Consider the following 16,075-nt stretch of genomic DNA (forward strand, 5'->3'; position numbering starts at 1 on the left):
CTATGAGCCTGTGACATCTGGAGCAAATGCAGTGCGAGGTCTGCTGTTTGGCCAAAGGATGGGGCAGCCTGCCTTGAGTCACGAGGGCTGCCACACTGTCATCACAGTCACACCCAGGAACATCGCTAACGGCAGCATTCAAGTGATGCCATTGTCAGCCCCACTCTTTCCTGCCTGTGATGCCAGAGATTTATTGTTTCATGAGAGAGGCAACTGGATGCTTCTATGAAGCAGTTCCAGATGTAGTATGGCCGAGGGCAGGAACAAAGAAGTCAATTAAACAAATCTACTATCGTCCTGACATCTCATTTCGCTCTCCAGAGGGACAATCCATGGGTCACCTAACAAAAATAATGATTTTTAAAGATCAGGATCATATACATTAAAAGTTGTGACATGACAGCGATGTACGAATACTTACCAACCAGTGCTGGTCTGATATAATGGTAACTGTTGCTATTCCATGGTTTTAAAATGGTGGTAACTGTTGCTATTCCATGGTTTTAAAATGGTGGTAACTGTTGTTGTTGTTGCTGCAGCTGCTGCTGTTATACGGCCATCTGCTGCTGAAGCAGCTCCTGCTGAGCTCCAAACTGCAGCTGATGCAAGGTCATTTGTTGCTGGAGACTTTTCAAAACTCGTAGTAATGTTGCACCTATCTAGCAGCACTATAGATTTGTACTGTCTCACCACTGTTGAGATCATGGCACACGTTTTGTTTACTGGACTCAAGACACAAGAATAGTTTGCACACAGTACAAGTCCAATGCACAAAGGCAAGTCCAAGTGTAGTCACCAGTGAACAGCTAGTAACAATCCAGTCAACACAGTAAACCATAGCAACTATATGGAATAGACAATAGTTGTTATTGATGCAACAGAAGCTTAAAATAACAACATGAAGTGACCAAAAAGACAAATTTGCTTATGCCACTCTGTGTGGACCACCTCTTGCCACCAAGGAGAGCACTGGTTGCAGCCACTTAACCCTAATTGAACCAGGGATGTATCAGCTGCCTGGAGTGCTGCTCTCATAAACCAGCACTGCTGTATAGTTGCTCCGCCAAAAAAGAAACACCCATAACCTTTCCGCTGGGATATGGCACAAAAAACATTCAGTTTAGGAAAGTCTCATTGCAACTCTACTATCTTGTGGCAATTTGCTGACTGCAGATGTGTACATCATGTGTACTCACATTTACAGTTAGGTGAAATGTCAATTCATCAATGAAGACAACACGATACAGAAAAATCTTCGTCATGCAGCAACATTTCTTTTTCAAAGTAGGCACGTAAACCACAGTCTGCACGCTTTAGAGCTTGGCTGCGCGAGATTAGCCGTGCGGTCTAAGGTGCTGCAGTCATGGACTGTGCCGCTGGTCCCGGCGGAGATTCGAGTCCTCCCTCAGGCATGGGTGTGTGTGTGTGTGTTTGTCTTTAGGATAATTTAGGTTAAGTAGTGTGTAAGCATAGGAACTGATGACCTTAGCAGTTAAGTCCCATAAGATTTCACACACATTTGAACATTTTTTTAGAGCTTGTGTCAACTGCAAACATAAAGGATGTAGTATCTCCTTACATCTCAACACAGATTTCACCAGAATTGCTAATTCACGTCTAGCCTTCTGAACTGTTTTCTTGGAGCTAAGCATGGAAGGCTCTCACTCGTTCAACATGCTCTACAGTCACTCGTGGTTTTTCCACACTCTTCCCTTTGCAAAGGCAGCTTGTGTCTTCAAACTGATGATACCATCTACAGATGTTATAACTTGTAGAGTTACAATGGAACTTAATACAGAATGCATGTTGAATGTCTAGTGTCCTTTTGCAGGGTCAAGAATAGTAACTAATAATAAGGTAAAAGTAGGCTAAGGGATCTGCAAAATTTTGCAGATAACCATAAGTTAAAACTGCACACCACAGTGGAACTACAGCCATCAAAACAACAACCAATCTGAAATGAGCTTATGAAAGTTTGTGCTTTTAAACTAACCTGTTCCAGTTAATATTTGCTACACTAAAGAGTGCAGTTACTAATTAAATTAGCTGAAGATAATCATTTCAGCTAGAAAATAACATTTGTCAAACTTTAAATTTCTGAAAGACTAGTTTTATTAGACAGGAATTATCTGTAATATTTACTGGGTACAGCTTCAGTACTGAATCAGCAATGCTAAAAGTACTGTAATTACATTAAAAGATAATAAGCATTACATAACAGCAACTTAGTCAGACAAAACTGCAATGCTAGACAGTCCAGAACCCATTCACTGGACAAATGAAGCCGAGTTGCCGGTTCTGTAGCCATAGCTTCACAATGGTGCATTTCCGACGTATTGTCATTTGGAAAATTTTGTTCATTTGACATTACCTACCCTGCTCCGACTTCATTATTAAATCATTTTTCTCCACCATATATTACATTTCGTACATTGACTTAAGAGTCTTACTAAAATTGCACTGTTTCAAAGGAAATAAAGTATAAGCACTGCACAAGCACAAACTAAGTTTTATTTAGCTTTCATTTTGATAACTGTCAATCTGCATTATTTACGATGCAGTTGACAAAAGATGAGACACCAATAACACAGTACAATTGGGAAGCACTTCATTTGCTGGGTGGGATAGTTTTTTGTTCTTCACTTATTATTCCTTCCTCTAAAAACAGTTTGTCTCCTGGTGGAGATTTCAAAGTGAACACAACAGGTATCTTGGCTAACTGTGGATTTCCGTCAGTTTCCAGCAATCTAATCCAAGAAAGCAGAGAATCTCTGCTCGAAGTACCAGTAGCACACATGGCCAATATTGTGCCATCATCTTGTTCGTGTACACTGGGTGCTTGCACAACAGCAGTAATTCTGTCTCCCGATATATCGATGACGGGATCCCTTAGATTGCTTACATCTGCAACATTAGACAGTGATTCACATGAATTCAATATGGAACTTGCTGGAATTAAATTGATACTATGTTGCACATTTGTCTCTTAACTTATGAGAGTCATATAAGGTTTTTTTTTTTTTTTTTGCAATTTTTATAGGATACAGAGATACAGTTGTCACATGCAGAGATACAGTTATCAAAATATAACCCAATGGACACTCACAAAAAGTATTAAGCAAAGACAAATCATTTTCAAAGTTGATTTTCCTAACTCCCACCCCCACCCCACCCCTCATTCCATGACTTCAGTGAACTTTTGGTTGCCAACAACACATGTAGTTCCGAGATTGTCTTGGCATTCTTTTATGAGGGCAGCACCATTCGTAATCCAAATGGTTCAGTCATCTCTTGTGTCTTGCCTTTCAACTATCCCCACAAGCAAAAATCTAAATCGATAATGCCCACTGGGGACTTAAGTAGCCAAAAAACATGACCATTTCTCACGCTCCATGTTCAGGACAGCGTTAGGTTTAGATGATGTCACCTGACATTCAGAATGCGCATTATGCTGGAAGAACATAACCCATGCTTGTTAATAAAAGAAAACTCTTGGAATAATGCTGGAAGCTCGTTTTCAGGGAAGTCTAGAAAATGGGGACCTATAAGGCGATGCTTAAACAATACCATGGAACTGGTCAATAAATAACCATAATCAGTGTTGAACACTTCAAATATATACACTTAAGCACAACCAAAAATGTCATTAATAAATAAACCCCTGCAACAGTTGTACCAACATATCAAATGATAACATGTTTCTTATCTGCATAAATAATTTTACCTCTGTAATCAATGAAAATTCAATATATGGCAAATGTTTTTTTTATTCTAATTTGTCTACACTACCACCTCCTAAAAGATTTTCTATTCCTCCTGAGAACACTATACAACAAATCAATTCATATGCAAGTCTTAAAATATGTATTTTATATTATAAAACTTTGCTTAGCTTAGTTTTTACTACAGGACAAAGAAGATGATGTACACAGGGTGTATACGTGGACAAGTAAAAAAAATTCCTGGATTTTTTCCAGATCTCCTGGTTAAAAATACATTTTTCTCCTGGGTGGGAAACACTTTCTCCCGGGTGAACATACACTTTTTCCGTGTTAAGTGAAACTATACGTTCCCTCGGAACTGTAAAATTTATCAGTCATTTGAATGGTTATGGTTTTATACAGCGGCTTAGAATTTCCCGGCACTTTAGGAAATGAAACTCAGGGGGAAAAACCACGTTTTGGAAAGTTCTCTCATGTGCAGCAACATATATGCTGCATATTTTTGTATTACGAAAGTATAAATTCGAATTGCACCAAAAACCGCATGTTACTTTCCGAAGCATTGAAATCGAGATTGCTATACGCTTTTGTACGCCAGTCATAGCTCATATCACGATATCTCGCCAGCCGATGACAGCGGATATTCATAGCATAGGACACATGATGTAGTCAGCCAATAGCAACATCACTTACGTGGTTTAAATTAATATATGCTTTGTTGATACAGGAAAAGCAAACTTTTCATATATTATATTTGTAAGATTAATAAGTTACAAGTGAAGCTAAGCTTTCACATATAATGTTGATCTTTTTTGCATGTTTTACACTTTAAATAAGACACATCACACAAATGTGCCAGTAAAATGTTTAATACCAAAATAAATCTCTGATCCTCTGGGCTCAAAATTCTTCTAGATGGCTTGTCATCAAAGAGTTGATTTTTAAATGAGAGTCAAATGCTCTGTGATTTAAGAAATCTATCGTACATTCTCGCGCATAGTTCATCTTGCGCAAAAGGAAATTTACTTTGAAAATAACGCTTTTCAAACCACAATTCGCAATATTTTCCCAAGATCTGTTGCAAATAGATTTGTTCCAGCATTTGCCAGAGAGTGCCACATAAGAGGCGTCCCCCGCACTTGCGCAGCTACGACGACGTAGAAAGCCCATATGTTTGTATGTGTAAAACATTAAAAGATCTTACATTATGTCATAAAAGAAACAAGGCATCAGAGAATATTCCAAAAGAGCCGGAATTTCTTGAACCATACTGAAATGAATAATTCGCGTTAAACTGCACATTCATATGTCGAAGATTCGCAGCGAAGTAGGCCTCGATACAATATTAAGCTTTTCAGTGTGATTTTCGGGATGTAAATTTTCTTGGAGTACCAGTACTGTATTATCTTAAGGTTTCTTCTTTATTATGGCATAATGCCATATGTGCTAGAAGATAAAAACGTGCACTTGAAATGCAGTGAATAGTTGAAACTAGCCAATAGTGTGGAATTAAATACTTCCTTTGAAACAAACTGGCTGCCTCAGTGGAAAAGATAAATAAAAAGACAATTTCTTTAGCAAAGCGACAAAAATAACTTCATTGTTCTAAAAGGTGATTAATGCTTGACTGTCAGAAAGGTGGAAATAAAATAAGATCTGGAACTAACAACATATTGTAGCCTTCCATGAATGTATTTTAATTCACTTGATAGCTCCCAGCCACAGAAATCACTTTTTTTTTCATTTGATGTGAGAGCAATAAACGAAGAGGCAACAGCAAAATCACTAAATGTAAACCCCCCGCTGTAAGTCGGACTGCTCTGCGCATCAGCCCCGGATCTACGATATTTCGAACCAGGGCAATACTAGATGATGCCCGCCCCCCCCCCCCCCTTTCGAGCATTTGAGACAGGACGCAAAAAAAAAAAAAAAAAAAAAAAAAAAAAAAAAAAAAAAAAAAAAAAAAAAAAAAAAAAAAAAAGTTCATTTTGTAGCGCACATCTTTCTGAAGAGTCTGATGCATAAAACTTCGAGGAAATGTAAGAAGTGTTATTTGGTCTTAAGTGTGCCAAAGTGCAGTGCCACCCCTCTTCACACAGCATTCTTCTACCACATGTCACTGTACTTCGCATTGTGGAACTCAAATGTGTATATTTTGTAATTCTCATGCTCCCAGTCGGATGCCGGCACGGTAGCTCAGCGTGCTCGGACAGAGGGTTAGCTGCCCTCTGTAATAATAAAACTGAGTTAATCAATCAACAGCGAAGTTACACGGATGTCTTACAACTTTCGCCCCGAGTAGATGCAACAAACGAAAGCGAACAAAACGAGATTAAAAAAAAAATAAATAAATAAAAAAATTGACATAATGCCCCTCTTTTTTATAAAAGAAACCCTTGCAGTTAATACTGGATGGGATTATTTGTAGCCGAAAGAACAAGAACTCTTCAGAAAATATGGACTCTTTATTGCCTATTAGCTAATAACTTACTGTTCCGTGAGGCATAAAATGAAATACAGGGTTGGGTTGTTTTGGGGGAGATCCCGGAATTTGCCTGAAGAGATTTAGGGAAGTAACGGAAAACCTAAATCAGGATGGCCGGACGCGGGATTGAACTGTCGTCCTCCCAAATGCGAGACCAGTGTGCGTACCACTGCGCCACCTCGCTCTGTGAAATACAGGATACATAAAACCAGGTACGACAAGAGACAAGCAAGACAGTACACATTTCTTCAATCCTTAAGTCTTAGCGTTTTTCTTTCTCTCTCTAATCTTGGTACAGCTTTACATGATGTGCTTTCCTTTCTGCGAAAGAATCTATTACCTCATCAAAGTTCGTCAAACGTTTTGCTACATGAAAATTCTAAACTAATACTGGCAAAGCTGTTAATGCAAATAGTACCCAAGACTGGTGTGGTTTCTCGATCTGATTACGCCTATTTTGTCACTGTCTGCTAGACAAAAGAAAACAGGTATTTCTAATATTGCAGCAACTGTAACACACACCAAATAAGCAAGACTGTTTTGGAAATAATTGTCATTTTTATAATATGACAGAATCTAATTCGCGAAGTACCAATCTGAAATGCCTATTTGGCCTACTACAAGCAAAAAGCTTTATTTTAGGAAATAGTTTCATATTTCATTCATACGCTCCAGTTTTTGAAGCACGAGATCGAAGAGTAGTAGTACGAAATTTTTGTATAAATTTGGAATCGTCATATTATTCCATAATCTGTGTGATGTCCCCGTTTCTTTTCCTTCCTCATTCTAACAAACTATCTTCTCATCACTAATTCTGTAACTATTCCTATCATTGTCTAAGCTCATTCATTCTCCGGTTAACTCTACTAACCCTACCAGAATCACCGGTTTAGTTATCCAGTGTTTATTCTCCGGTTAGGCGTTATTACGTGTTTGTACAACGCGTTTTCTGCGCTTCTCCCAGAATAGAACTTAAGCGGCTTCTAGCCAGGTAATGTACAACTTGCCCTTTCTACTGTAGCAATCTGGTCAAAAATTTTCTGTCAAAATTTCATTTTCTTGGATACACCGAGAAGATAACGTAATCTTTCTTACCTGTTAGTCGTTTATTTCCACTCTGGTAGTCTGAATCTATGTACTTCGCTAGTAATTATAATAACGCTAATTATTCGCATACCCAATCCATCACTTAAACAAATGGCTTCCACCCGTTCAGCTTTATTCCGCTCATCTCTAATAGCCCAATCCCCTTTTGTCTGCAGGGAACTTTATTTCTATATGCGACGAGGATTTCCCTGGCATGGACATCACGTACACTATGCACGCATTAAAAAATCAACTTATGATTCATTCAGAAATCAAGTTAGAATGTGTTCAAAAAGCAACAGGGATGAGTTTCAAAATCATTTGAATAATCGATAGACTAACTTGCGCTAACTGCTTGGCGCTTTGTGAAACAAGTTTTTTTTCCCTCAACAATACGAATTGGCCCCCTCACCACCGAAATTGCCGCTGCGTACACAACCTACAGCAACATTTCTGTAGCCAGAAGCGGGAGGAGCTACTACGCATACGCGACTCAACTACGCATGCACATGATCCCGCTCGCAACTGCTTACATGAATCTAATCTCATCGGAGGAAATTCGTTATCACGAAGCAATGCATAGTCTTCCAAAACCTTTTGACGCATTTTGCTGTTGGCAAATTCTTGTATGAGCACTGTTTTCTTTTTTTTATGGTGTTTTTCCTATGCAATTTAAGTTTTATTCTCTAGTTCATATTTTGTTGCTGCAGTATTATTCTGCAGTAGCGGGATACAGTAATATCCTTTGTTAGAGTATCGGTTCTTACCAGTCAAAATTACAAAAAAATTAACTGAAAACTAAAACAATGAAACATTCCCGGAATTCTAAAAAATTCCCGAGTTTTTCCCGGATGAAAAAATTCCCGGGTATTTCCCGGATCTCCTGGGTCGTATACACCCTGTGTACATTGGTGGCAAAATATACACGAGAGAAACTCAACAGATGTAGAGTGTATGATATGGGTGTAATTAATGCAATGTTTAATGTTTTCCAGTTAGTAGTGATCCAATTTTTCTAGCTTTGTGCTCCTGCATTTGCACTTAAACTTTTGCTCTACTTATTTGTTATTTTATTCCTACTGAGTCAATACAATTTCTGATGTTTAATTACAATAATGAGCAAAAGCTACAGCTTCAAACTACATTTACTCTCGCGCACAGTTTAAGGCAATTTGAGTAAGAGCTAACAGTAATACTACTATGATGATTAACAAAAATAACCAGTTTTTGAAACTATAATGTAATTGGATAAACAAAAAGTCTACTCACCAGTTGGCAGCAGGAGAACGCATATATAAAGGTATTTAAATTTGCAAGGTACTAGGGGCAGTGGCTCCTCCTCCTGGCAGAAGGGTTGAAGGAGAAGGAAGAGGTGAGTTGTGAAGGAAAGGAGCTGGCGAGGTTTAGGAAATGGGGAGAGTCTGGAAAAGCCGCCCAGAGCCTCAGGTTAGAGGACACTTACTAGACAGGACGAGAAGGAAAGACTGATTCTTGGGGAGTACACCGGATAAGATTTGAAAACCTGAGAGCTTAAAGGTGGAAGGCAGGGTAATACTCAAGGCAAAGATTATTGCTAAAACTTTGTACAATACTTAATAAGAGTGGAAGGCTAAGTGCATTGCATGTGATGGAGATGGGAGGGGGGGGGGGATGGGAGATGGGGGCGGGGGGGACAGATGGACAGGTCAGAAAATGAAAGATGTAGAGAACTAAAAGGGAGTGAAGAAAGGAATAGCTACTGTGAAGAAATTCTGAGATTGAAGAAATTAACATAAATTACGGCCAAGTGGGTGGTGAGAACCGAGGTCAAGCTGTAACGCCAGTTCCCACCTGTGGAGTTCTAAGCAAGAAAGAAGGGGGAAGAATCTAGATGGCACATGTGGTGAGACGGGCACATAGATCACGACTGTCATGTTGTAGAGCATGCTCTGCAACAGGACATAGTGTGTTGCCAGTATACATCCTCTCCCTACACCCATTCATCCTAACTTATAATATTGTGGTTGTCATGCTGATGTACTACACGACCACTGTATTACTGCATTTGGCCTCCTGCGGCCATTAACAGAACACGCAGTGACGTTAGATTAAACAAGTACAGTGGTGTTCAAAGAAACCCATCGCACTGTGAATGTTTTCAGGACACTTGGGCATCCCCATGGCATATCACAATAAAAATTGATGATAAACCAACCAAAGTGCCCTCACTCCCCTGTGGTCAACTAATAAAAGGCCACATAGTGTTTACATAGTAGCTGGTATATGATGTGTAGGTGATGGTAGGAGAGTACATACTGCTAGTCTTACTGTGGAGACAGTAACAGTGGTAAGAGCCATATGTTAGCAAAATGGGAAGGAGCATAGGGTCCGACAAGGATATTGTGGGGACTGGAAGGCAAGAAATGGCTATTTTAGGTGTGGTGAGCAAAATGTTTGACACAATGGACCTCATTTCAGGGTGCAATTTTAAAGTCATAGCCTTGTTGAAGTAGTTGATTAACCCATTCAAGACTGTGATAATAGTGAATGACAAGAGGTGTACTCCCTAAGTTGTTTTTTTGGAGGGATCAGCAATACCAGCATTGGATGTGATGGCCTGGGAAACCTGCTTCTTGGTTGGTTTGGGGGATTCAAGGGACCAGACTGCGACGGTCATCGGTCCCTTTTTCCAAATACTAAAAACACCCACAGAGAACAAAAAAATTCTTTAACACAATAGGAGACAGACGACACAGAACAAAAGAAACGTAGACAAGGACCAGACAAAACGAAATAAATTCACATAGAGTGTGACAGTGGTTGGCCGACCATAGGAAAAAAAAAAAGGAAAAGCCAACCACCGAGAACACATTAAAAACTCAGTTTAAAACCGGAGGCCAAAGGCCAGAATCAACACAAAACAATAAAATAAAACACAATCACTCAGATTAAATGATAAAAACCCCCTGCCCGAATAAAACACAAAATTAAGCCAGCCATAGCAGGGTCATCTGTTAAAAGGGCAAGGAGCGTGTCAGGCAGTGCGAACGTCTGCCTGAGCACAGCTAAAAGTGGACACTCCAATAAAATGTGGACCACAGATAAAACAGAGCCGCAGCGACACAGAGTTGGGTCCTCACGGCGCAATAAGTGGCCGTGTGTCAGCCGAGTGTGACCAATGCGCAGCCGACAGAGGACAACAGACTCCTGGCGGGAGACCCGAAGGGACGACCGCCACACAGTCGTCGTCGCCTCGATAGGGCGAAGATTGCTGGGCATGGGCAGGTTGCGCCATTCAGTGTCCCATAAATCGAAAAGTTTTCGGCGTAAGATTGCCCGCAAATCAGTCACCAGGAGGCCGATCTCCAGAGGTGGTTTACTGGTGGCCTCTTTCGCCAGGCAGTCAACATTCTCATTGTCGGGTATCCCAACATGGCCTGGGGTCCACACAAAGACCACAGAGCGGCCGCAACGTGCAAGAGTATGCAGGGACTCCTGGATAGCCATCACCAGACGAGAACGGGGTGTAAACACTGGTCGAGAGCTCGTAAACCGCTCAGGGAATCACTACAGATAACGAAGGACTCACCTGAGCAGGAGCGGGTAAACTCTAGGGTACAAAAGATGGCGACCAGCTCAGCAGTGTAAACGCTGCAGCCATCTGGCAATGAACGTTGTTCGGAATGGTCCCCTAGAGTTAGCGCATAACCGACACGACCAGCAACCATCGAACCATCAGTGTATACAACGCCAGAGCCCTGATAGGTGGCCAAGATGGAATAAAAGCGGCGGCGGAAGGCCTCTGGAGGGACTGAGTCCTTCGGGCCCTGTGCCAAGTCGAGCCGAAGGCAAGGGCGAGGAACACACCATGGGGGTGTACGCAAAGTGGCCCAGAAAGGAGGTGGAACAGTGAAAACCCTAAGCCCGGAGAGAAGCTCTTTGATGCGGACCGCGATCGTACAACCTGACCGAGGACGACATTCTGGCAGATGGACGACCGATTGCGAGAACAGGAGAGGATAGTTTGGATGCCTGGGCAAGCTGAAAACATGGGCAGCATAAGAAGCCAGCAAACTTTGGCGGCGTTATCGCAATGGGGGACACCCGCCTCCACAAGTATGCTGTCCACTGGGCTGGTCTGGAAAGCACCAGTGGCAAGGCGTATCCCGCTATGGAGGGATGCTGAGCCATAAGCCAGGCTCCCATAATCCAGACGGGACTGGATTAAAGCCTGATAGAGCCGTAACAGGGTAGATCGGTCGGCGCCCCAGCGAGTGCGGCTCAAGCATCTCAGAGCGTTGAGATGCCGCCAACACACCAGTTTAAGCTGCCGAATATGAGGCAGCCAAGTCATCCGCACATCAAAAACTACACCCAAAAACCTGTAGGTCTCCACCACAGCAAGGAGTGCGTCGGCAAGATAAAGCCGCGGCTCAGGTTGGACTGTTTGGCACCGGCAGAAATGCATAATGCGGGTCTTGGCAGCTGAAAACTGAAAACCATGCGCTACAGCCCAAGACTGCGCCTTGCAGATAGCGCCCTGTAGCTGACGTTCAACAGCTGCAATGCCAGTAGAGCTGTAGTAAAGGCAGAAGTCGTCAGCATACAGGGCAGCGGAGACAGAATTTCCCACCGCTGCAGCGAGCCCGTTTATTGCGATTAAAAACAGGCAGACACTGAGGACAGATCCCTGTGGTACCCCATTCTCCTGGACTCGGGAGGAACTATGAGAGGCCGTGACTTGCACGTGGAAGGTACGATACAACAGAAAATTTCGGATGAAGATCGGCAGAGGGCCCCGAAGACCCCATCCATGAAGCGTAGAAAGAATGTGATGACGCCATGTCGTATCGTACGCCTTCCGCATGTCGAAAAAGACAGCGACCAGGTGGTGATGGCGGGCAAAGGCAGTACGGATGGCCGACTCCAGACTCAACAGATTGTCGGTGGCGGAGCGGCCTTTACGGAACCCACCCTGAGACGGAGCCAGAAGAGACTCCAGTACCCAATTCAAGCGCCGGCTCACCATCTGTTCGAGAAGCTTGCAAAGAATGTTGGTGAGGCTAATGGGGCGGTAGCTGTCCACCTCCAAGGGGCTCTTGCCCGGTTTCGAAACGGGGATGACAATGCTTTCCCACCATTGCAACGGAAACTCCCCCTCAACCCAGAGACGGTTGTAAAGGTCGAGGAGCCGTCGCTTGCAGTCCACTGAAAGGTATTTCAGCATCTGACAGTGAATGCGATCTGGCCCAGGAGCAGTATCAGGGCAAGCGGCAAGGGCACTGTGAAATTCCCACTCACTGAATGGAGCATTGTAGGTTTCAGAATGGTGGGTGCGAAAAGAAAGGCTCCGACGTTCCATCCGCTCTTTAATGGAGCGGAAGGCCAGTGGTTAATTGGAAGAAGCGGAACTAAGAGCAAAATGCTCTGCCAAGCTGTTGGCAATTTCGTCAGTCTGTACAAACTGCTCCATTCATTCAGTGAGAACGCAGGGACACTGACAGGGGTCCGATAGCCATAGAGGCGTCGGATCTTGGCCCATACCTGCGATGGAGGGACATGGAGGCCAATGGTGGACACGTACCGCTCCCAGCACTCCTGCTTGCTTTGGCGGATAAGGCAGCAGGTCTGCGCACGCAGCCGTTTGAAGGTGTTGAGGTGTTCAATGCAGGGATGTCGCTTGTGACGCTGAAGCGCCCGCCGGCGACCTTTAATCGCCTCAGCGATCTCAGGTGACCACCAAGGCACAGTCCGCTGCTGAGGGGACCCAAAAGAACTGGGAATGGCAGATTCTGCGGCAGTAACGATGCTGGTGGTGACTGAGTGAACCACCGCATCAATGCTGGCGTTAGAGAGAGGCTCAATAGCGGCAGTGGAGGAAAACAAGTCCCAGTCAGCGTTATTAATATCCCATCTGCTGGGGCACCCAGAAGAGTGACGCTGTGCCAGTGACAGAAAGATCAGGAAGTGGTCACTACCACACAGGTCGTCATGCACTCTCCATTGGACAGACGGTAAGAGGATAGGGCTGCAGATCGAAAGGTCGATTGCGGAGTATGTGCCATGCGCCACGCTGAAGTGTGTGAAGGAACCATAATTTAAAAGCGAAAGATTGAGCTGTGCCAATAAATGCTCAACGGTGGTGCCTCGACCTGTCGCAACCGACCCACCCCACAGAGGGTTATGGGCGTTGAAATCGCCCAGTAACAAGAAAGTTGGCGGCAATTGGGCTATCAGCGCAGCCAGGACATGCTGCGGGACATCACCATCCGGTGGCAGGTAAAGACTTCAGACGGTAACAGCCTGTGGCGTCCACACCCGAACTGCGACAGCCTCCAAAGCTGTTTGTAGAGGGACAGACTCGCTGTGAAGAGAGTTAAGGACATAGATGCAGACGCCACCAGACACCCTTTCATAAGCTGCCCGGTGTTATAATAACCCCGATAGCCACGAAGGGCAGGGGTTCGCATTGCTGGAAACCAAGTTTCCTGAAGAGTGATGCAGAAGAAAGGGTGAAGGCTGATAAGTTGGCGGAGTTCAGCTAGATGGTGGATGAAACCGCTGCAGTTCCACTGGAGGATGGTATTGTCCATGGCTGAGAAAGGCGTGACGGGACTGGGAAGGCAAATTACGCCGCTGGGTCACCTGCTGCCTCTGATTGAGCACTGGTGCTAGCGCAATCCATGGCGTCTGAGGGACCAGCGAGATCGAGGTCCTCAGCGGACGCCAGAATCTCCACCTCATCCTCAGACGCAGAGCTGGAGGGTTGCGGTGGGGTGGCTGCCACCGCGAGTTCCTTGGGCTTAGAGCTCTTCTTCTTGGATTTCTCACGCTGCTCCTTGGGTTTAACTGGCTGGGAGGGCTTCACCGATTCAGTCTCCGGGACTGAGGAGGATCGTGAAGCCCTGCGACCAGCTGATTGTGGGCACTTACGCCACTGTCGGTCGTCAGCCTTCCCGCAGGTGGAAACCTGGGAAGAAAGGGATCCAAGGGACCCCATGCGAGCGTGAGAAGCCGAAGAAGTTGGACACTTCTCCGGCTGAGAAGCGGGGACGGACGTCCCCGATGGGTGGGATGGTGTTGCTCCTGAGGTAGATGGCGCAGGAGCAACCCGGTGGGTAGAGCCCCCCACTGGCAAGGGGGCAGGAGGAGTTTTACCACTCGTCGATCCGGCCGGAAGTCGCGAAACTGATGGGGCGAGCACAGGTGTTGTAGCAGCAGCGTAGGAAGATGTCATTCTCACAGGATGTAATCGGTCGTATTTCCTTTTGGCCTCAGTATAAGTCAGTTGGTCCAGGGTCTTATATTCCATGATTTTGCGCTCTTTCTGGAAGATTCTGCAGTCTGGCAAGCAAGGTGAATGGTGCTCCCCGCAGTTGACACAGATGGGAGGCGGGGCACATGGAGTATCAGGATGAGACGGGCGTCCGCAATCTTGACATGTGAGGCTGGAAGTGCAGCGGGACGACATATGGCCGAACTTCCAGCACTTGAAGCACTGCATCGGGGGAGGGGGATATAGGGCTTGACGTCACATCGGTAGACCATCACCTTGACCTTTTCCGGTAACGTATCACCCTCGAAGGCCAAGATGAAGGCACCGGTAGCAATCTGATTTTCCTTCAGACCCCGATGAACACGCCGGACGAAATGGAGACCTCTGCGCTCTAAGTTGGCGCGCAGCTCGTCATCGGACTGCTAAAGAAGGTCCTTATGGTAAATAACTCCCTGGACCATATTTAAACTCTTATGCGGTGTGATCGTAACAGCAACATCCCCCAACTTGTCACAAGCAAGTAACCGTCGTGACTGGGCAGAGGATGCCGTTTGTATCAGGACCGATCCAGAGCGCATTTTGGACAAGCCCTCCACCTCCCCAAACTTGTCCTCTAAATGCTCGACGAAGAACTGAGGCTTTGTGGAGAGAAAAGACTCCCCATCAGCTCTCATACAAACTAAGAATCGGGGTGAATAACTGCTACTGCCACCCTGAGATTTACGCTCATCCCACGGTGAGGCCAGGGAGGGGAACGTTTTCGGATCGTACTTCTGAGCGTTAAATTGAGCCCGAGAACGCTTAGAAACTGCTGGCGGCTGGCCACCAGCGAGAGACGATGTACCACGCTTCATTGCGGGTCATCCACTCTGATGCCACCTACTCCGACCAAGGGCCCTCCCCACGGGCGCCACCCAGACACAACAAGGGCCACCTGGCAGGATGGCCATTGCCGGGAGTCCCGATACCCCAGGAGGATAGGCATCTACTCCTTGGCATACGTGGGGAGTTAACGGCGCAGGCATCAGCAGAGCGATCCCTGTGTTGTCAGGCGGCTACAACCAACAGGGTACATGGCGGCCCCACTACAACAGACTGGCTACCGTGCTGGATGTTAGGCAACATCTGGTTCATGGTTGCTGTCAGTGCAGAAAGAGTCACTGCACAGTGCAAGGTGTAATCTGCACGCAGGAACGTAGTCATGCCCAAGAGATGTAGAGCGGGCAGGACTGCAATTCAACAGCGAATAAGCTGGCGAAACGTCTGATCGCAAAATGGACAATATGCACCAAGTAAGGCGCCCTTCCCCAATCGGCTCGCTCTTCGGAAAATTTTGAGAGATGGAGGTCAAACCCAACAGGGGACCACCACAGAAGGCCGAAAAGTTTGAGACTCCTTTTAGTCGCCTCTTACGATAGGCAGGAATACCACGGGCCTATTCTTACCCCCGAACCTGCAGGGGGTAAACCTGCTTCTGAACTAGGCTAGTGGTTTAACTATGTGCAGTGAAGGATCAGGTGAGAATGG

The 16,075-nt window shown here is 44.9% G+C and overlaps 1 protein-coding gene across 1 annotated transcript in view; it reads right to left on the reverse strand.

The window, feature by feature from the left end:
• Nucleotides 1-2,493: 2,493 nt before the first annotated feature.
• Nucleotides 2,494-16,075, reverse strand: part of LOC126187402 (evolutionarily conserved signaling intermediate in Toll pathway, mitochondrial) — a 92,588-nt gene continuing 79,006 nt past the window's right edge. Inside the window, exon 4 of the mRNA XM_049928465.1 lies at nucleotides 2,494-2,904. Coding sequence (XP_049784422.1) covers nucleotides 2,609-2,904 — 296 coding nt within the window. The 3' untranslated portion in view covers nucleotides 2,494-2,608. The remainder of the gene's footprint in view (nucleotides 2,905-16,075) is intronic.

This window comes from Schistocerca cancellata, chromosome 5 (genome assembly GCF_023864275.1).
Source record: "Schistocerca cancellata isolate TAMUIC-IGC-003103 chromosome 5, iqSchCanc2.1, whole genome shotgun sequence".
Taxonomy (NCBI): domain Eukaryota; kingdom Metazoa; phylum Arthropoda; class Insecta; order Orthoptera; family Acrididae; genus Schistocerca; species Schistocerca cancellata.